Here is a 23,097-nt window from a genome sequence, read left to right on the forward strand (position 1 = left end):
TAAATATATCGTTAATTTGTAAAAAATTGCAAACTTTGTGTTTGTTAAATGCCAATTCTAACATCAATGTGAATAAAAAGATAAAAAGAATTGTGTTAAAATCTTCTAATAGAATACACTTTACATGAAAATAACTATACAAAATCAAATCAAATCTAATTAATTTACTATACAATATTATTGCCATAAATAAATCAATAGAAACCTGGTAGTATCGCGATATCGTAAAGTTTCATATCTTTCAATGTTTCTAACTTTTTGAATAATATATTACAAAAATTACGTTATATGTATTTTTCTATGGAATTTCTTAAATTTGTTTTATTTTTCTATTATAAACTGTGCACACTATATGAATGGTTTAAAGAAACATGTTTGTTCTTAAAAGAAGTACCTCTTTTTAGAAGAACCATGATTGTTTAGCTACTTTATATAATTCAATTTTATAAAACAAAAATTTATTCAATTTTATTAGATACAAAATGTTATAAAGCTTACTATAATATCATTGATAATTTATTTATTCACATTATTATAATAAGTACAATAATGATTTAACATTTCAATATTTTTATGAAAATTTGTTAGTTTTACTTAAATCTATACCTGTCACAATTTATTACTGTCTTTCTTGCAAGTACTTTTTATCTGTTAATCATGTAACTGTGAATAACATAAACTTAATTTGAACAAAATGCAGTGTTAATTCTCATAAAATTGAACATCTGAGTAAAAAGTAAGAAACATTCTTTAAATAATACAACATTTTAAAATATGAGAATATATACAAAATATTGTTTTTGCATAAATTTAGTAGTGGATAAAACATACATTCAACACATCTTGTAGAGAAAATGTTGCAAAAACATACTATGGATACATAATATTATAATAATTAAGTATAATAATACCTATTGACATTGCACAAGTTTTTCTATACATAATTAAAAGTATATGTCTTGAAAATTTATTATAAAATATAACATGTTATTTTCGTATCTAGATTTATTATACCAACAGTATTGACTGCTCCAATCTAGCTCTTTAATTTTATGATGGTATCTAATAAAATATTTTCCAATCACAAAGATGAACATTACATTAAGTACATTATATGTACCACATGAGTAAAATAAATTATTGTATAAGGTTTGAATAATATAGGCCATGTATTAGACATAATGATACATTTAATGTTGTCTTAATTAAATGTGTGTATGTAAAAAGTTTAATATAAAATAAAATAATTAATCAAATATTTTGTGATTAGAAACTTTAAATAAATTATACATGTGAGATTCGGCTAATTATCCAATGTATAATTGAAATAATTTTTGTTATAGAAAATATAAAAGTATAATAAAAAAAGGTTGTTTTGAAATAAAAAAACCATATTCAAAATGTCTGTATGCAACTGGATGAAAATATAATTTTCGATAAAACACCAGATATTGCTACCTACGAGCAACTCAGTCTTTGTAAGATAATTGATTAAGTAGTAAGAGATTATATTTGATTTTTGAATTTGAGATAAAATGTTTGTATTCAATATGAATTTTTTACTTCCTTATGTACATAATTGATCCTATTGCTATAATTCACTAATACTAGTACTTAGAAACATTGCAAAAACATTACTATAATAAAAAATATTAAAAACTATTATGTTAATATTGTAATTAACATGTTACTGATCTTTTCAAGATAAATTTAATTACACTAGCCACTTGCTATATATTTATTTAAATTGCAATGTACGATACTGTGGAAAATGTATCTTGAAATAGTAATAATGCACATACATTCACTTGATTCAATTATCATTTCATAAATTATGAAATTGCAATCTGTTAACTAAAGTAAGCAAATTTAATAAAAGGAATAAACACATAAAAAATATATAGTTCATTTGATATTTTTTTGTTTTTTAAATTAAGTATGGAATGTTTTTTCTTTGTTTCAAATAATATAATAAAAACTGTCAAAAATACATCATCTAATAATAAAATAAAATAGTAAATATATTTAAAATGACTTGACAAACAATAATTTAAATGTTTCAACAAATTTTGTTTTCTACTTTTTAATACATAATTTATCACAATAGTGATTATGTTTGCAATACTATATAGAATATTTTTCAGAACGTTTATGATAAATTTCCAATTATTTGAAATGCACTTATTTAATTATTACTTTTTCTATTTATGATCAGTAGAGGATAATATTTGCATAATTCATTGCATTATATAAAGGTGGAAGCATTAGAAGTTTATTCATATTATGAGTGCTAGTATCTTATTTAATAATTTATATCATACAAGAGTAAATAATCTAAAATTTGTTGTTTAGGAATATATCTAGTAAATTTATGCTACTGAAAAGACATTTTTTAGAGAAAAATTTAGTTTTACGCAGCATAATTTTGTATATATTGGCCTAATCTAAGAAAATTTAAGAGCCTTAAGGAAGCTTCTATAACAATCTAATTCTAGAATTAATTCCAGAGAAATTCCGAAAATTTTTCTTGCTCTAAGTTTAAGCAATATTTGTGCAGTTATAAAACATGCTATAGTTTGAATTCTATATTAAGCTGGAAAATATGTCGTATATCATTTATATTAAGAAATTAGCACTTACAAACTAGGTGTAAAATGTTATTATGCATTGAGAAGTGTATTAAAGTGATAAAAGAGCATGAAGTAATTAGTTATCCCATAATGAGAAAAATAATTGTTGTAAACGTTACAACTGTGCTATGTATATGTATTGTTTCATGAAATATCTCTTGTTGTTTGTTAACTACGGTGAAATTTCACAGTATTGAAAGATATTGAAGTTTTGAAATTCCCCCTAAAATCTTTATATAAACATTGCAGTCACTTTCTTCCACAATCTTTTGTTCTGTGCCTTATCTTATATATTGCAGTCTGATCAAAATGTTCGTAATTAAGGAAAATTCTTATCCTCTATGTAAAATATCTTGGAAGATACGTTCATCAATGATGTGTTGTTTATTATCAATATTCTAACATTTAAAATGAAAAATAAAATTGTACTTCCTTTTATGAACTTGTTCGAGTCAGGCACGAATAAGACGCCGTAATGTGGCTCGAGCACAGTGAGCCCAGCCTTTTTGTATCGACAAATTATTTGGCAATGTTTCGATGTTTAAAATAGGCGGAGAGTTCGGTCATGTGCGCTGATTACTATATGCCAACCACCGAGCATCATCACTTTCATGAGTCAAATAACGATATCCCACTGTCGCTTCTAATTCTTGTAAATCACACCATGTTTGATAATCCTAAAGAAGAAAAAAGCATAGGTAAAGTCAGTTTTTTAATTTGATATAATTAAAAATTATTCGTAATTCTCTAAACACTTACTTGAAGCCATGTGTGTTGCAAACTCTTATCTACAGTATAACGTTTTCTTTGCTTGACTTGTAACAGATTGTTAATTAAGTCAATTGCTAAAAAAGGAAAATAGATTATGCTTAAATAGTTTTAGTATCAAGATATGAAAGAAATATATATTGAATCATTAAATTATGTACCATCAGGTGAGATTTCTTGCCAAGGAATAGGTGGATACATGAAGGCAGCATTTTGAATCTGTTCGTTAATATCTTCTTCCTCATTGAATGGAAATGTACCACTTAAAGACACATAAATAATCACACCAACACTCCACATATCTAAAGATCGATTATAACCTTTATTTCTTAAAACTTCAGGTGCTAAATATGCTGGAGTGCCAACAACACTTCTTCTGAAGCTTTTCTCTCCTATAATTCTTGCAAAACCAAAGTCACACAGTTTTACTTGTGTAAATTCACTGTCACTGCTTAGCAACACGTTTTCAGGCTTTAAATCACAATGAACTATATTCTTGCTATGCAAATGCTTCAGTGCTACCAATATCTGTGTAATTAGGAATTTGGTTACTCTTTCACTCAGGCGACCGCGTTCCGAACTCAATATCATTTCTAACATATCGCCTTTCAATTTTTCCATAACAACAAATATTCGTTCTGGAGTTTCAAACATCCGTTCTAAATTAACCACTCCGCTATGTGAAAGATTCTGCAGAATAGCAACTTCATTTTTAAGTTGTGCTTCTTGCTTCGTAGGAAATCGTAACTTATCGATAACTTTTATGGCAACTGCTCGACCACTTTTACGATGAACACCTCCATACACTGTACCAAATTGACCAGAGCCCAAAACTTCATCTGGAAAAATCTCATACAACTGAGACATATCTGTAATATTTTCCTCTGGTTCTGTAGATTGCTCCTGATCTAAAAGAATAATATAAATATAAAAATATAGCAAGAATACATAACAATAACAGGAAAGATACATACTGTTTGATACAGTAGTTACAGGCATAAGTGCTTGTCTAATACTAGTTTCCCATGATCTAGCTATATGAGCTCCAATACCACTTTCTGGAGAAGAAACTTGGCTGCAATTATCTCCATACAAAGTATCTTCCCCAACATAATAATCAATATTGGCAGTTTTTAACTCAAAACAATGCATTGTATCTAAAATGTAATTAGCATTCTAAATATTTTTTAATACAGCATGAATTAATGTAATAATTAAATACATACTTGTACGAGATGTCTTAGCAATTTCAATTGATAATATTTCAACCAATGGAATTTCTTTATAATATTTGGAACTATTTTCACTTTGAAATAATGTTATGGCTTTTGTATCAAGACGCCAGTAATGTTTCTTCCTCTGAAAATTTTTAAATTCAATTTTGTGTCTATTTTGAATATAAACTATCTTTATATGTATATATTAATTATTCACCATTGGATCACGATTTGTAAAATGCACCATCCAACCTTCCTTCAAAACTTTTGAACCACGTCGTTTCGTGTGTTTTACACTTTGCACTATACGCATTAAAGGAATATTATTACTTGGTGTGGAACTGCAACTATTAAAATAATGTTATATATATATTATATTACATATACAATGTTATTGATTTAGTAATATATTGATATACCTAATAATTGAGAAAATATAATTTACCTCGATGGACTTGATTTTTGAAATTCATCATAAATAATATCATCACTGCTTGGAACTTGATCCTATAAAAATAATCTAAATAAGTATGAATTATTATTAAATATTTTACAAAATTAATACAATAGTAATAGCTGTATAACATAAAAACTTCCGTTTATGTAACATTTTCTATTATAAAAATATTTTTACAGTGTACTCTTCAGAAGTTTTTGTTTCATCTCTTGCAAATGAGGAATGTTGAGGGGGTGATGGCGATTCAGCATCACTATCACCATCACCTTCTTCATTTCTACCATCACATTTACCTTCTGGTTCACTGCCAACACCACTATCTGGATATTCATTACCTGTATAACCAATTTCATTAAAGCAATCTTCCTTAATTAGAATTAGATAATGAAATTTAAACAAATAGAACCTGTATTGTCGCGCGGATTTTCTCCAGTACAGTCTTTAGGTATTTTTTCAATACACTTCTTATGTGCATTGTACTGACAATCTTTGCATTGTAGGCCTTGCTTAAATAAACCTCTTAACAACTTTTTACAGTGTCCACATACAGTTGGCCTAGTATATGTGTGCACTACAAATGTATGTGGAATTTTTATACGTGCTGCAAGTTCTCGTTCAACCCATACTGGTCTTCCTCCGAGTGAAGGAGAGCGGGATTGTTTTGGAGCCATTATGCTTGGTATTGTCTAAATATGGAAAATTGTTACATTAATATAACAAACTAAGTAGATTATAACTTACATATTATATAAAATCTTACCAAAGTACTATTATTTTGGCTCACATTCGGCGTATTATTTGTACTATGATTATCATCGCTGATGCTGGTCAAACTACTAGTAGATCCTTGACTGGGAGATCTTGGTACATTCAGCATTGCTGAACTACGCCGTCTTTGACTGGCATCGTGTGAGCAATTATTAGGTATTTTAATAACACATCTTTTGTGGTAATTCATCCCACAACCTGAAAAGTACAGTGATTGAAATTAATGTATAAATTACACAATACCTTTTTAATTGACTGATACAACAGCATCATCACATTTTGTATTATATTTACCTTCACATTTTAAACCTTGCCGAACAAGACCAAATAACATTTCTCCACAAAAATCACAGAATGTTGGAACTTTATATGAATGAACAGTTAAAGCATGGGGACGAATGGGAACTTCTTCATTTGGCACTTGTGCTAGAACAAAACCAAATGATCATTTACTTCATAAATAAATTTTTTTATTTTTAATTTTCATCCATTATTATGATATTTATATTATATAATATAAACTCAAAATTTACCAGTCAAAACAATTTCCACCAATGTTTCATCGACAACTTCTGTTGCATTTGTAATGAGTTGTAGAATATTAGTGGAATTATAATCATGCTTAAATAAAAGCAATCGTTCAAACAAATGATTCAAACCATGCTCTGGACACTTAGTGTTTATAAAGTCACATGCAAATTCTTTGAGGGCCTTAAGAGTTAATGTGCTGCTATCAACTGTAACAGTGTCACGAGTCAAACCAAATTGAAATAAAAATGTTACTTCTGGTCCCTCCATGTTATCTGTATTATTATCTGCAATCCATAAATGTATTGATAAATTAGCATTCCTTATATAAAATTAATGATTGAAAAATATACATATTCATAATACGATGGCAAATTATTATTTAAAATGAATTGAAAATACTATTTGGTAAAAGTGAAACCATATAATGTATATACTTAATATAATATAGAAAAAAACACATGAATTTGTTTTATAGTAATAAAACAAAAATAATCAATACACCAATTATTATCTCATTTTTCAGTGCAATTTATACATATGCCAACATATTTTTCTTTTGGCCGTAATCATTAATGTAATCATCGCATATAATAAGCAATAAAAGAAATGCATCAGATTAAAACGATTAGGAAAATATTAATGAATAACAAATTGAACACGTTAAATCGTTTTGCGACAATGAATGTTTTCACGATTTAAAATACACCCGAACCATATGAATTTTCAACACACAAGGAAAGAAAAAAAACAGTAGCACTTACTGCAACTAATAAAGTGCGAGCGTTTTGTTTAAATGAAAATTATATTACGTACATTCAAGTTAATCGGCGGAAAATGCTGTTATCAAGGTAGCTGCTTACTTTTCAATCAAATTAATATCGATAGAACATAATTAGCGTGACAACAGATCCCACAAGTGTCACCGAGAAGCGTCAAATCCATGCCTGACACACATTCGTTGATGACATTTTACAGTTATCTCCAGGTGACCGACCCACCTTCGCGTATACTTTTATCTGTTATATATTCTTGTATATCGGATCACTTGCGTAGGTGCAAATTAAATTAAATGAATTAACGATTCACATCGTTCAACTCACCGCTTGACATTTATCTAAAAACAATTATAAACTGTGTGAAAATTTCAAACGAATCAATGAGTCCACTCTTTTTTATACATATCACGTATCCTACAAAAATCTAGTGCCGTATACTTGTTACTACGGATTATTAAGAAAAGGTTTGACATTACATTGCGATCAATCCAATCAAAAACGAAGAAAAATAACTGTATAGGGAAAGACAACGAAGAAAATGAAAAGAATAATATTTAATAGTTACATTCAAATTTAGACTCAATATTAGATCTTTTATTCATTGAAAGAAATGAAGGAAGAACCACTGATTTGGTGTAGATAAGATTGCATGTGTTATGTATGATATATGTGATACATGTATGTATGTTACATTTTTTTGAATAAACATATATATGTAATTCTTTTAATTATATTTTGTAAATACTAAAAGTCTGCTTATAATTGTAAAATATTAAGAAATAGAGATTATGATTTTATTATTTATATATTTGATAATTTTTATATATTTATTTGGTATAATAATAATCGTTTCAGCTTTCTAATATTTTAATAGGTACAAAATTACAACTTAAAATTTTACATTTTAAAAAATACAGTTTGTATATTATATACTTGTGATTTATAAGTAACTTATGTATCTATAAAGATGTATGTATATACTTACAATTTTGAAATAGAACTGATGCAATAAAGAGAACTACAATATTTTTGAAATTTTTAACTCTTTGGAAACACTAAGAATCGATTTCTGTTATCAAAATCGATCTAATATCTTATTCTTTCATTTAATTTGAAATGTATTGATTCTCTTTTATATGTAGATAAACTGGTATAAAGTTCGTGACACATCTGTTTAAAACTGTTTAATACTGGACTGGACAAAATCGAGCACGTGGAAGAGCAATTGTAACCTATCTAAACATATTTATGAATAAGCTGAATTCTAACATATAAAAATGACTTACAAGTTTATAGTTAATTCTAAGAGTCCTCCGACAGGTAGGTTACATTAGAACGTGTATGATTTCACAAATTGTTATAACTTTAAACTTGTTTTAAAAGTAATTTTTAAAACAAATATTGACAACATTTTCTAACTAAAATACTTTGTTTCTATGCACATTTATATATGTAACAATAAATATTTTGTTGTTAAATGTATATTAAATGATTAGGAAAGTAAACGCATATGTCAGAAAATCTGATGTAAATTTAAATAAATTGTTATATAGTTATGTGTAGAAATAAAACTAGTTAAAATATTCTTGATTGATATGTATTGTTAACTTTCAATATACAGTGATATTAATGTATATATTTTGAATTCATACAGATGCATTGATAGTAGCAGAAATAATTAGATCTCAAAATAAAGAAAATATTGAGATTGTTTGGTGTGATGATTGGAAAGGTGATGGAAATGTTAAATTAACAGATAGCCAAGGTAGAGTGTTAGGAGAAAGAAGCAGTGATGTTAGTCGCTACTTTGCTAGAACTACATGTACAGATCTTTATGGTAAGTCTGTATATATTTAATTTTTTCTGCTTTATATGTAAATTTTAATTTACCCCTTGCTTCTATTATATATTTAACTCAGGTGGTGTCAATCCTCGTGAAAAAACTGAAGTTGATCATTGGTTGTCATTCACAATTGGTTTTTTGGGATCCATTTCAATAGAAAAGACTGCATTATTTTATTTGGATAGTGCTTTGATGACAACAACTTGGTTGGTCTCCAAAAAATTAACATTAGCCGATATTCATGTATTTTGTGCGCTTCTGGACAAAGAGCATTCAGCAAAATTTGAAAAACAATTTGTTAACATAAATAGATGGTATAAACAGATATTTTCACTGCCTGCTGTTGCAGAAGTATTATCCTCGATTAAAAGAAATGCAAAAGTGTCTGTTCCTAGTAATGATATACGATCTGAAAAAACTACTAGTAAACAAACTGATCAAAGCAAAACAGAAGGTAAATACATTGATTTACCTGGAGCAGAAATAGGTAAAGTGAGTAATTTACATTTGTAATAATACTTTTTTATTTTTTTTTAAAGAATATTTTTGTAATTTTATTTGCTCTTACAATAGGTTGTAGTACGTTTCCCGCCAGAGGCAAGTGGATATCTGCATATTGGTCATGCTAAGGCAGCTTTGTTAAATCATTATTATGCAGAAGCATTTAAAGGGCAACTTATTATGAGATTTGATGATACAAATCCTGCAAAAGAAAATTTAGAATTTGAAAAAGCTATTCTAGAAGACTTAGAATTACTTCAAATTAAACCAAACCGATTTACTTATTCTTCCGATTACTTTGATTTAATGCTACAGTATTGTACTAAATTAATAGAAGAGGGAAAAGCATATGTGGATGATACTCCTGCTGAAATAATGAAGGGACAACGTGAACAGAAACTTATGTCAATAAATAGAAACAATTGTATGTTAAGAAACTTTAGAAGAATAAACAAATATAGTAGTTCTTTATAAATATTTGAATGGAAAAAATAATTTATTTGAAAATAATTTTGGATTTACTATTTCAGCTATTGAGGTAAATCTTTACATGTGGAATGAAATGCAACAAGGTACTTCTAAAGGTCAGGAATGTTGTGTTAGAGCAAAAATTGATTATGAATCAGCAAATGGATGTTTACGAGATCCTACAATTTATCGATGTAAACCAGAGCCACATCCACGAACAGGAACAAAATACAAGTATCTATTAGATATTAGATTTTAAAAAATTAGTAGATACACAGATTTCATTTATGTTTTTTATATTTAATACAAAACATCTTTTTTCACTAGGGTGTATCCAACATATGATTTTGCTTGTCCCATTGTTGATTCTATTGAAAATGTCACACATACATTACGTACAACAGAATATCATGATAGAGATGTTCAATTTTATTGGATAATTGATGCCTTGGGATTGAGACGTCCTTATATATGGGAATACTCACGCTTGAACATGACTAATACAGTTTTATCTAAAAGAAAATTAACTTGGTTTATTGATGAAGGTCTAGTTGATGGATGGGATGATCCACGTTTTCCAACAGTAAGAGGTATTTTGAGGAGAGGAATGACTGTTGAGGGATTAAAACAATTTATAATTGCTCAAGGTAGTTCACGATCTGTCGTTTTTATGGAATGGGATAAAATATGGGCATTTAACAAAAAAGTGATTGATCCTGTTGTCACTAGGTATATCACATGAAACATCATTTATATAGAAATATAAAAATCATTTGCATAACATCATTTTTTCAGGTATACTGCTTTGGATTATGATAAACTCATACCAGTTTATGTAAATAATGTAACAGATGATTGGTTAACTGTTCAAAATCATCCAAAAGATCCATCAAAAGGTACTAAACAAGTGTTGACAAGTTCAGTGCTGTACATAGAAAAAGATGATGCAGCCATGCTAATTGAAAGTCAAAATACAACCTTTATTAATTGGGGCAACGTATTAATAAATAAAATTCAAAAAGAAAATGGCGTTGTTAAAAAAGTATTTGCAGAATTAAATTTAGAAAACAAGGATTATAAAAATACGTTGAAAATTACGTGGTTAGCAATACCTTCTGATGAAATTAATGATGATATTAGTAAAGTTAATTTAGTTCCATGTTATGCTGTTTATTTTAATCATATTATAAATAAATCAGTTTTGGAAAAGGACGATGATTATAAAGATTTTGTTGCAAAAGATACAAGAGTAAGTTTTCGTTCTTCAGAGTAATTATAAGTGAGGTAAATCAATAGTATGAAATTAGTAAACATTTCAGATGGAGATAAAAATGCTTGGAGAGATGGAATTGAAACGCGTGAAGAAAGGAGAAATAATTCAATTACAGAGAAAAGGATTCTTTCGATGTGATGTACCTTATGCACCAGCCAGTCCATTCTCTTCTAGAGAACAATCCTTAATTTTATTTCATATACCAGATGGACATAATGTAAATGTAGTAAAAACTGCATCTTCTAGCATTATTGCACCAGCAACTTCCATGAAAGAGTCCTCTCAAAAGAATGTATGTACGATTTTATATTTTTATAATAATAATTTAATAATATATGTGTTTCAACGTTTATATCGTTATTGTTGTTATTATTATATTATAGGAGACAACACAAGATAAGAACATAATAAATGAAAATATTATTGCTCAAGGTGATAAAGTGCGTAATCTAAAATCCAAGAAAGCAGATAAAGCTAAAATTGATGCGGAAGTAAAGATCCTTCAAAATTTAAAGACTGAGTACAAAATGTGTACCGGAGTAGAATGGAAACCAGGAATGACACTTATTAATTCTGATAAAAACAAACTACCTAGTGACATTACTCAGCAAGAAGATAAAATCAAAGAATTACAGCTAAAGATAAATCAAGAAATGCAACGTCTTTCAAGTTTAAAAATAGAGTACAAAAATAAAACAGGTGCTGATTGGGCAGAAACAGAAAACAAAAATATATTAACAGAATCAAATGTTACAAAATTATTTAACGAAATTCAAAAACAAGGTGATAAAATAAGACAATTAAAAAGTTCTAAAACAGAGAAAAATATTATCGACGAAGAAGTAAAAAAACTTCTTGCTCTGAAGTCAGATTACAAATCTAAAACTGGTCAGGATTGGAATCCATCTAATATTACTATGCCAACAATATCCAATAAAACGATTGCTGATACAATAAATAAAACAATTGATAGCGAAAAAATAATTAATGAAATACAGAAACAAGGAGATCAGATAAGGCAACTTAAAGCCTCAAAAGCAAAACAAAATATAATTGATCAAGAAGTAAAGTTACTTCTAAAATTAATGACCGATTACTTAACTGCAATTGGTGAAGTGTGGAAACCATCTATTACTCCAGTAACTGATATAGAAAATAAAGAAAAAACTAATGCTGATCAACTTTCTGAGAGCATACAGAAACAGGGAGATAAAGTAAGACAATTGAAGGATTCTAAAGCAGATAAAAATCTTATTGATCAAGAAGTAAAAATTCTTTTAGATTTGAAAAATAATTATAAAACGTTAACTGGTGAAGAATGGAAATCACAAAAGTCAGATGTAACATCTAAAAGGAAAAGAAAAGAAGATACTTCTACGACAGAAAAACGAAAGAATGTGGTAAACAAAGAAATAGTTAAAACTCAAATTACAAAGGATATAGATGCTGGAAAAACTGGAACAAGATTAGGAATGGAGGTAAAAAAAGAAGAAAATTTCTTCGAATGGTATTCTCAAATTATTACTAAGAGCGGTATGATTGAATACTATGACGTATCAGGATGTTACATTCTTCGTCCATGGAGTTTTGCCATTTGGAAAATAATAAAGGATTTCATTAATAAGGAAATAACAGAACTAGGCGTCCAAGAATGCTATTTTCCTATTTTCGTTACAAAAACAGTATTAGAGAAAGAAAAAGCACATGTAACAGATTTCGCACCTGAAGTTGCATGGGTTACAAAATGTGGAGAATCAGATTTAGCAGAACCAATTGCTATAAGACCAACATCAGAAACTGTAATGTATCCGGCTTATGCCAAATGGTTGAAATCAGATACAGAGCTACCTCTAAAACTCAATCAGTGGAACAACGTAGTAGTAGGTGTTAAATGAAATTTACTAAGCACTGCATTACAAAATTTAAGTAAAAAATATTCGCCACTTTTTTTTTGTTACAGAGATGGGAGTTCAAAGACCCTAAACCTTTTTTGCGTACAAGAGAATTTTTATGGCAGGAAGGACATACTGCATTTGCCACTAAAGCTGAAGCAGATGAGGAAGTAATGACAATTTTAAACATGTATGCTAGAGTATATGAAGATCTGTTAGCAATTCCTGTTATTAAAGGCCGTAAAACTGAAAAAGAAAAGTTTGCTGGTGGTGATTATACTACCACGGTTGAGTCTTTTATCTCAACAAGTGGTCGTGCCATACAGGGAGCAACAAGTCACCACCTTGGACAAAATTTTTCTAAAATGTTTAATATTCAAGTAGAGGGTGCTGTAGAAGGAAATGAGAAGACATTCGTCTACCAAAATTCATGGGGCTTAACGACTCGCACAATTGGGGTCATGATAATGGTATATATTCTTTTGTCATAACAGAAAAATATGTGTGAACAAATAAGCTTCATAGTTTATTTGTAGGTTCATGGAGATGATAAAGGTTTAGTACTACCACCAAATGTAGCCTTTATTCAAGCTATTATAGTACCCTGTGGTGTCACAGCAAGTACAACACCTCAACAGAGAGAATTCTTGTTTACTGAATGTAACAAATTATTAGATGAATTGTCAAAAGATAAGGCGCTCAGAGTAAAGGCTGACTATCGTATTAATCGTACTCCAGGTTGGAAATTTAACCACTGGGAATTGAAAGGTGTACCTGTAAGAATTGAATTAGGTCCAAAGGACTTGAAAAAGAATACAGTCACGTTTGTACGCAGAGATACTTCTGAAAGAGTAGTTGCAAACAGATTCAATGTGCTTACTGCATTACTTACATTATTAACTGATATACAATCAAGCTTGCTTACTAAGTAAGTACTGTTATAAAAACGTTTTACATACCTATGGTCGTTATTAATAATTACTGGATTCATTATTATAAATGAATAATATTATTTTTAATAGAGCAAGAACAAATTTAAATGAACATATCAAACGTGTAGACACTTGGAATGAATTTTGTTCTGAACTTAATAAGAAGAATATGCTGTTATCACCATTCTGTGGAGAATTATCTTGCGAAGATAATATTAAAGCTGATAGTGCACGGTATGAATATACCAAAAAAATTATATTTTTATATAAGTTTTTATGTAATGTGAAGTGTATGTATTTATATATATTTCTTTATATTTATAGGGAGGATACAGGAGAGGAACCTGGAGCACTGTCAATGGGCGCAAAAAGTCTTTGTATACCGTTTGAACAGCCAACTTCACCAACACCTCTTAATAAACAAAAATGCATTCATCTCAATTGTCAAAATGAACCAAAATTTTATACACTTTTTGGTCGTAGCTACTAGAATTCTTTTGTGACAGAGATTTGAAACAATTTGTATTTTACTAATAATTGAAATGATAAATATGTTCTTTTATTTAAATTTTGGTATATAAAAACTTACATAAAAAATCGTAATTTTTTTCAAATTTATTGTAAAACAATTTGAAAAATTTCTAGCACTGCACTTCTTAAGTTAAAATGTAATGTAGGAACCTTAAAACTACTTTGAAGAACTAGAAAACTTATATTTATTTTTTATCTTAAATAAGTAATTACAAATATCGAAGCTAAATGTACACAATATTTGAAACATTCAGAATTACATTATAAATTGTTTAATACGCATAAGTAATGTATTTGAATACTAAGACTTAAAAATATAAAGGAAAATTTCATGAAGACATTAACACATTCACTGCCGCATCTTTGTAACAATTTCTTTTTTTATGGGCTATAGCATTTTTTCCAGTTTTACCATGTTTGTTTTATCCTGTAAACCAACTGTAACATCATCAACATTCAGATACTACTATCGTGTTTCTGATCTATACATTAACAAAAATTAAACTGGAATTGGAATATTCAAAAAACTAAACGCTTGCAATATGTATGAATCCGACTCCACAGAAACTGACCTATCTCCAACGTAATACATATATGCAAACTCAGTAGCTAACGTGTTAGAAATTAAAATTTTGTATACACAAAATTGAAAATTTATTCTATAACTATATACGCACATTTCTCTCCATTCACTATTGAAAAAGTAAAACTAATTATAGTACCTTTCAAAATACTAATACAGTGAATTTGTTACGTTATGTGTATGTGCGTATGCATTTTTACAAGATTAACAAATAGTTGTAATATTATTAAAATTTTAAATACTACGTACAAAAATTGTGTAGTTATCATATATATCAGTTTTATGAATGCAGTTTCTTTAATAACTTGTTTAGACTAATACTTTCAGAAGTTTTAAAATATATTTATTCTATATACATACATATTTATGTTGCGTTACCTATTGAAAGTACATTGTTTTTCAAAATTACTGCTAGTATGCTTTGGATCATGTTTTTGATTATTAAAGGGAGAATTTTTAATATATCTTGTTTCTTGTGTTAAATTTTCTGTAGCTATTGTATCTTCTATTTTTTCATAATCTTCATTTGTTTGACTTTTCAATTTTGCTACTCTATTTATAGGTAAGGTTAATGTACTATTTTCCATTTGTTTTGAGTCATCTATTACTGAATGTGTGACACGTCTGGTTGGAATCTTAATTCTTTCTGCTATATCACTCCGATTTTTTAAAAAATCTAGTTCTTCAAAACATTGTTCATCATTCTCCTTTTTGCATGTGAAAAACAAATTTGGATTATTATCAATAAAGTTTTCAATCTTTTTTAAATCAATACTTATTTTAAAACATGTTTCAATCATGCTTCTGGTCTTATTTTCCATTGTGCAATTTATATGATCATCAAAACATAATGCGCGTTGAACCAATTTCGTTGAATCAAAAGAATTATTTTTTATATCTGCTTTGACAATACGTTTTTCGGCTATGCTACTAGTTACATGATCAGAGCTTAAACTTTGAATATTTTGCATTAAATCACTAATATTTCTAAAATGTTTTTCATTAGAATTTGTACTCGCATATGATGTTATATTAGTACATTCTTCTAAATCAAAAGTATTCTCAAAATTATTAACTAAATTCTCTCGATTACGCCATTTGTTATCTTCTTCAATTATTTTAGATGCATTGTATACAAAATGCGTAGAATTTATTTCTTCATTTTGATTATTACTATTCGTAGAAACAGGTAAATTAGTTGTTATTAAAGTTGTACTTGTAACTAAATTATCTGCTATACTTTTACAAGGTATTGTTGTTACTGGATCTAGATTTTCTTTTGCATCGTCGCGATAACTTTCCGATTGATCATTAACAGGCAAACTGTACTTGCCCTTATCTTTGTTACAAACAGATGAAATATTGTGTAAAATATCTTCAAATCTAACATTTGGAGATGTTTCATTTTGCATTTTAAAAATTTTCTGTTGAACTGTCTTCCGTGTAGATACATCAAATTTAGTGTTCTTCTTTGTATTAATTGAATTTTCCATATTGATATTTACAGAAAACTTATCATATAAGGTCATCTGTGTAACAATTATAAATCAAATAGATATCTAATAAAATACCTCAAATTTATATTAATGATGATGATAGTTATATATTTAAAGAAAATTTAGTGCTACCTGCAAATTATTTGGATTATACACACGAAACTTAAGGTCACGTAAACGTATGTATTCTGGTATCAATCGAGAGTAATTACATTCGGTGTTTCCATTCCTTTTTTTGTAGCAAACATCATTGGATGTGACATTTGATGTCCTACATATTGGAATGGTTGGCCTACAATTCGTAGAAATTATTTACATATTTCTAATATATGACAAATGTTTTTCAATTACTTACCGGATATTTTATCCATATGAAAATACAAAAGAAAAAATCACAATTTAATGTGAACAAATTTTTATATATATGTGTTGAACCCATAAATTATAAAATTGATTCATACAAACATTATGGAAACTACGATAATATTAAAAATTATTTTGGGAAAAAGTAGAATGATTACAAAAAGAACATGATTTTGTTATTCAACATGAAAGGTCAACATTTTTTTTTAAATGAAACCATTTATATTTCAATAACAATGATTGAATCTCTTCAGTTTGGAAAATATTAAAATTATAAATTTTAATCATATTAAAATTACTTTCATTATTTGGTAACTAAATTACATTTTCCAAAAACAATGATAGTATGTTCTGGATAAAATTCTCATATTTATTGCATGTGCATGTATATACTGCCAAAAAAGTAAAGTTCAATGATGTATTTATTGATGGTTATGCCCCAATAAGTCTGAAAATGTTACTTATGCTGCTTTAATTGTTCTCTGTTGGTAAAATTTGTTCTGTCAGAAAATCTACCATTTCTAATAATAGTTGCCAAGATATTTACATGACTTGATTTAAATGGATAACTCAGTATAAGAAAAACACAAGGACACATATTTAGTTATTATTAAATATAATTTATAATACTCACATCTCACTATCGTTTTCTGATCTCCACTGATCTGATGTGTCTGATCTGTCTGATTGTGGCTGGGAGTGATCCAATTTGATAAATTCTTCTGGACGATCAATCCTTGTAGCATTTGCGATGCTCTTATATCCTGATTTAGCAGCAGGACTGGTGCCTGCATCCCCGTCACACTGTTAGAATTCCAAGTTAAACATTCAGGAGAAGGTACGGGGAAATGGATATGGTGATACAATATCCCCGTACCCTACTTTCTATCAGAATTAACCCCTAAACTATAGTACATAACAGCTGCACTTATATTTACCTGTCTACTATAATGATTACAAAAAGTACACTAATTTCTTCACTATGTATTAGGTCATTTCATAACTAATATGGCCTTTTTTTATACATATTCAAAGTATGAATACACAATATTCTAGTAAGGTTTGACCAAATACATAATTTCCTTTGTTTTTTACAATTTTTCCACTATCTTTCTACTAGTTTTTCTATTTTTTTTTGGTGATATTCTTTTGATTTTATTTGGATTTTATTTCTTCATATTAATTTTATATTAATTTAGTCCTTGAAAAGACTACATACAGAATAATCTAATAATGCTATTTAAATATATGAAAATAAAATAAAAAGTCCATTATATAAAAAACGTGTAACTTAAAAACCAAATAGTTTAAGGGTTAACAATTCTACTTTTATTTATTCATATACACACCTTTCTGTGTATATTATTTATTAAAAATATTTTATATTGATGTCAATACAATCAATTTTAACACAAAATATAAAGTATACAAAACTTATTACTCACATTGCTTTTGCATCCATCAATTTTCTTATTTGTGGATATTATATTCGTTTCATCCTCAACGTGCGTACTGCATATATTTGTAATATTACTGTTATTTTTTTCTTTACGTTCTGATGAAATTGCGGGTGCATCGCTTACATAATTTAATATACTCTTTTCTACATTAGTTGTTTGTTCATTTACTTTGTAATTATTTGTAACACAATTCTGTTCAACTTGACTGTGTAATTGATCTCTACTAGTTATACTAGATACAGTTGCAGAAGTTTTGTTCTTGTTGTTATTATTAATCTGTTCACAATTTTTATCTAATATCGAAATTGAAACGTTACTCACAGATGTAATAGGGCTTTCAGTATTTTGAACATTTATAAATAAAAACGGTTGTTGCTCTAGGTTCTGTGAATTGAGATCTTTTCTTATTTTTTTAGATTTTTCTTCAGGTGAAGTTGTTGGATTTATCAAAATGTTATCAAATTTTCTTTTTAAATTTGATACAAAGCAATCATTTTGTGAGAGTACAGGCGGAGATACTGGATTACTACTTAATAGTAATTCATTACTATTCTGTGATCTTACGCATTCGATATTGTTAGTATCTTGTTCTTCCATAATAGGTGGCACATTTTCAAATTGTTCAGGTGTCAAAGAAATTACATTTGTAATTTTTATATTTGAAAGCATGTCAAAACACTTGTATCCAGTTTCTTGGTTCAAGTGTACTGTTCCTTCTGAAGTATTAGATTTTACTAAATCTTGCAAACTATGATTTTTCATAACATCAGATTTAGTAACATCTAAGTTACTAGTTAAAAAATTATCATCATAATTTTGTTTTAAAGTATTTGCTTGTACTAATTTTCCCATTGCGAGTAGACTATAATTACGTATTACATTTTCTTTGACTTCAATGGTATCATTTCTAGAGTGGGATAAAACATCCATTTCAATTCCATTATTAGTAGGAATAAGTAATGTATTGTTTAGTGAACTGTCATTAATGACCTGTAATGTATATGTAAGTGTTTTAATGAATATATAAATAAATAATACTATTATTGTATTCTAAATATCTAATAGAACTTTTAGTTGAATTTTGTTATATTTATATATTTACCTCAACATCGTCATCGCTATCAAGCATGATAACATTATTACTTGATGCAAGTGGTAATGATTTAGAACATTCTGTCAATTTATTCACACGTTCTCCGCAATTGTGCAATGCTTTGTCTTTTAATAATAAATCTAATTTAATCATAGAAGTTCCTTTAGTACTTGTAGACTCTTCTGGATCTCTTGAGTTCAAGAGCATATCCATTCTTTCACTAGTTCCTTGCTTACTGATGTCATTCAATTGCATACTAACCATCATTAAAATACATTTTTGTTATCATAAAGAAATTCAGTATATTTAAATTATAGTTGTTATCTTATATATACTAACATTTGAATTTCTTTAGCTGCTTTAAGTTGTTGTTTTATTTTAAATGTTCGTGGACCAGGACGATGCTTAATAGTAGGCACATATGATGTAGAACTGGCAACTGGTACATTTGATGTAAATGGTATAGGTGACTCTTTTCCAACAGAAATATCACTGTTACTATCTTCAGAGTCCAAATCAGTTCTGAGTAAACAATTTTAAATGCATGATACTTTTTAATTATCTTAATAGCCGAAATTACTAGTTTATTTTTGTATTAATGTTTTAGTAACATTAATTATTTAAAATTAACGAATAGATGAAAAGAATCAATACATACTGCAATGTACATCCAGTTGTGTTTGAATTAATAGTATTTGTAGATTTACCTATAAAAAGAAAAAATATAATACCATGTTATAACAGAAAATTTATTACTAATTTAAGTCCATTAAGTTTATTTGATGAAAAATGTATTCTTCATCTATAGCTTGCCTAATATAGAAATACATTCTGAACATTCCCAAATTGGATTAGCCCATTTAAGTTTTCCACAAGCCATGTGAATTCCTTGCGAACCACAAGTTCGACAAAGTGTCAGCTCCCACTTTCTGTTAAAATATATTTTAAAAAATAACAGAAATAACAAATTTTGTCTAATCATATAAAACATAAACAAAGCATATTTCCACTTACGCATTAAAACTCGTATGTTTTCTACCTTTAGGACAAAGACATATTGGAGCATCACATTGATCATGCCTATATAAAAGTTCCTGAAATGCATTCGGCTCAAGTTCCCAAGAAGCATCTCTGGAAAAGAAGTGTTTTATAAATTATTATTCTTGATCCTATATCTAATACAAAACATATAAAATTTATTTGTTACGTACTGACTAGGAATGAAAATACCAAACTCTAGCATTGCTTTTTGAAATGCTTTCTTATCATTGCACAAGGGACATTTAAAAAAATAACCAGCATTTACAGCAAGTTGCTAAAATAAAATTTTTGTTCTTGAATATGCATCCCCATGTGTTTAAAAAAAATGAATAATTTACAACATATTATTTTCTTACTTGGACACATTTTCTATGAAACCAAGCATTTTTTTTACAACATGGAGCCCATATTGTATTAATTATATCACCAGAATTCACATTATCATAACAAATATAACATTTCACTTCCTTGGTTTTTGCCAATTCATTTTTTACCTGAAGATCTATTTTTTGTTTTGGTCTATGATCTTTACAAAATGACCTGGAAGATTGTAACATAATATTTACATTTTTTATCAAATATAAATTGAAAACAGAAGATAAATTGAAAATGATATACCTAAATTCACCAAAAAATTGATTTAAGGTTCCAGCCCTTAACCCACAAGGATAATGAAATATTCGTTTACATTTGGTATTACAACATCCCAAAGTGGCACCAGTTTTCTTACAATACGAACATATCTTAAGAGAATAAAAACATATATTTTGATTACAAAGATTGGATTACAATAATTTTACCACAAAAAAATTACAAAAAGAAATTCTTTTCTCAATTCTTTTACATGTTACTATATAATTATTTACCAATTTCTTTCCTCTACGAAGTTCCTTTTGTATATCTAATGATAAAAAGCCTAAAATGCCTTCATTATCTTTTCCTCTTTGTTCCATATTTGATGATAAAAGCTACAAAATATTATACATATACTTATTGTACTTAGATACATATTGCATTATCAAAATTATCTCAAAATATAAAAACTATGTTGTAAACTCTTTACCAAGCAATAATAATGTGTAACAATATCACCATGTTTGTAGATTTTTCCAAATTCTAATTCATCATCTTCTGACAATCCACAAAAGCAGCAGAGTCTTTGTTTAAGTGTCTTTCGCTTCGACATTGTATGCACTAATGAATCTGTCAAATAATAAATTTGCAATTAAATATATCAAAACTAATGTTCAACATTAATTAAATAAATTCAATACATATACAAAACACGATACTGCCTATAATATTGTTTTCATAAAAAATTTTATACTATTTATTAACAAGATAAAAGTAATTATTCACAATAATAAATAGCCCATAAATAAATAAGACACAATTAACAATAATACGTACAAATTTTGTAAATACCCTTCCGTAACGTCACGATAGTTTTAAACAAGGTATATTGACGTATATGTACCAAATTACTCTGTAATTGGTCTACTTTATAAATGCATATTTAACAAAATCTTGATCGCAATGCGTTTGTTAATATTGCAATTTGCAGAATGTCAGCGAAACGAATAGTCATAATGATCGTGATCTAATACAACATTTAACGTAATTTCAAAGATATTTGTTTATGAATAACACAGCAATTAATCTACACAAACGTTATAGATTTAAATTTTTTAATAGGTTATTGTTTAACAAGAGTCATTTATTTATCATTTAATTAATAGAGTCACTCATTTTCAAAATAACACTGGGCGGGAAAAGCGTATATAAGAAATGACGCCAAGCGCAACTTCTAATAAACGTACACGATAATGATACAGATTTTGTATCAATATGTCTTTCAAATCCGACGAATAGAACTTCTCTTAATTCAACCGACTAATTGAAGTTTTCAGCAAAAAGCGTGATCGAACACTCTCCTCTTACGGGAAGTCATAAACTACTGAATACTGCTATAGGTGGCATGATTGACGTAAAACGATAATCATGTTGGTAACAAATAGTTCAAAATTTACCACTAGAGGGTTTCAAATAGCAGCAGATTCTTGTAAGTTTAGATGATCATAAGTTTTCGAGAATGGTGAAGATTATCCGTACCCCTTTATTAAGCTAATTTACCTTAATAGTCTAAAATTCCAATATGCACTAATCTAACCTCGCATTATTTTATTTGAACGAAACAGATATAGTCCCTTCAATTTAAAGGCTATTTTATGTAAATAAAAGCACATAACTACCCCCCTATAGATGCAAGTATAATAAAATGTGTACACCTAGAATTGATTTGTTATTTGACTAAAAAATCACCAGCGCCGACATTACCAAGACCCTTTCTCCTTCTCAGCAAGCGTCTATTTAGGTTGGTATTGAAGTTAATAACTTTCTTCTTACACGGAAAGATTAATGGACCCTGATGATGATAGAGGATATTTATCTTGATGACACAAGATTCAAGCAGG

At 28.1% G+C, this 23,097-nt stretch overlaps 3 protein-coding genes across 9 annotated transcripts; 1 reads left to right on the plus strand and 2 right to left on the minus strand.

The window, feature by feature from the left end:
• Positions 1-2,457: 2,457 nt before the first annotated feature.
• Pkd (serine/threonine-protein kinase D3) lies at positions 2,458-8,223 on the minus strand. Of its 7 annotated transcripts, none has more exons than XM_076307291.1 (14): positions 8,133-8,223; positions 7,185-7,485; positions 6,374-6,655; positions 6,135-6,266; positions 5,833-6,038; positions 5,479-5,758; positions 5,250-5,407; positions 5,061-5,122; positions 4,833-4,962; positions 4,625-4,757; positions 4,373-4,555; positions 3,560-4,306; positions 3,390-3,475; positions 2,460-3,307 (listed from the first exon to the last, which is right to left on the minus strand). In XM_076307291.1, exons 3-14 carry the CDS (start codon positions 6,636-6,638, stop codon positions 3,194-3,196), a joined length of 2,496 nt encoding a protein of 831 aa, XP_076163406.1. In that variant the 5' UTR covers positions 6,639-6,655; positions 7,185-7,485; positions 8,133-8,223; the 3' UTR covers positions 2,460-3,193. The 7 variants fall into 7 exon arrangements, with proteins under 7 accessions (XP_076163410.1, XP_076163408.1, XP_076163409.1 ...); XM_076307290.1 differs by lacking the exon at positions 8,133-8,223 and adding an exon at positions 7,713-7,736; XM_076307292.1 differs by lacking the exon at positions 8,133-8,223 and adding an exon at positions 7,624-7,646.
• Gluprors (Glutamyl-prolyl-tRNA synthetase) lies at positions 7,701-15,418 on the plus strand. Its single transcript, XM_076307287.1, has 14 exons — positions 7,701-7,825; positions 8,290-8,467; positions 8,802-8,984; positions 9,067-9,482; positions 9,564-9,915; positions 10,022-10,193; positions 10,287-10,688; positions 10,755-11,208; positions 11,279-11,524; positions 11,616-13,112; positions 13,193-13,594; positions 13,661-14,052; positions 14,147-14,290; positions 14,381-15,418. The coding sequence occupies exons 2-14, from the start codon at positions 8,425-8,427 to the stop codon at positions 14,544-14,546; spliced, it is 4,869 nt and encodes a 1,622-aa protein (XP_076163402.1). The 5' UTR covers positions 7,701-7,825; positions 8,290-8,424; the 3' UTR covers positions 14,547-15,418.
• On the minus strand, positions 14,634-22,906 carry LOC143144656 (uncharacterized). The gene is made up of 15 exons (XM_076307288.1): positions 22,034-22,906; positions 21,687-21,826; positions 21,490-21,591; positions 21,242-21,366; positions 20,980-21,163; positions 20,794-20,897; positions 20,597-20,713; positions 20,396-20,511; positions 20,241-20,289; positions 19,922-20,104; positions 19,592-19,838; positions 18,475-19,479; positions 17,664-17,833; positions 16,799-16,958; positions 14,634-16,699 (listed from the first exon to the last, which is right to left on the minus strand). The coding sequence occupies exons 2-15, from the start codon at positions 21,807-21,809 to the stop codon at positions 15,545-15,547; spliced, it is 3,840 nt and encodes a 1,279-aa protein (XP_076163403.1). The 5' UTR covers positions 21,810-21,826; positions 22,034-22,906; the 3' UTR covers positions 14,634-15,544.
• Positions 22,907-23,097: the final 191 nt, after the last annotated feature.

Source organism: Ptiloglossa arizonensis, chromosome 3 (genome assembly GCF_051014685.1).
Source record: "Ptiloglossa arizonensis isolate GNS036 chromosome 3, iyPtiAriz1_principal, whole genome shotgun sequence".
In the NCBI taxonomy this organism is placed as follows: Eukaryota; Metazoa; Arthropoda; class Insecta; order Hymenoptera; family Colletidae; genus Ptiloglossa; species Ptiloglossa arizonensis.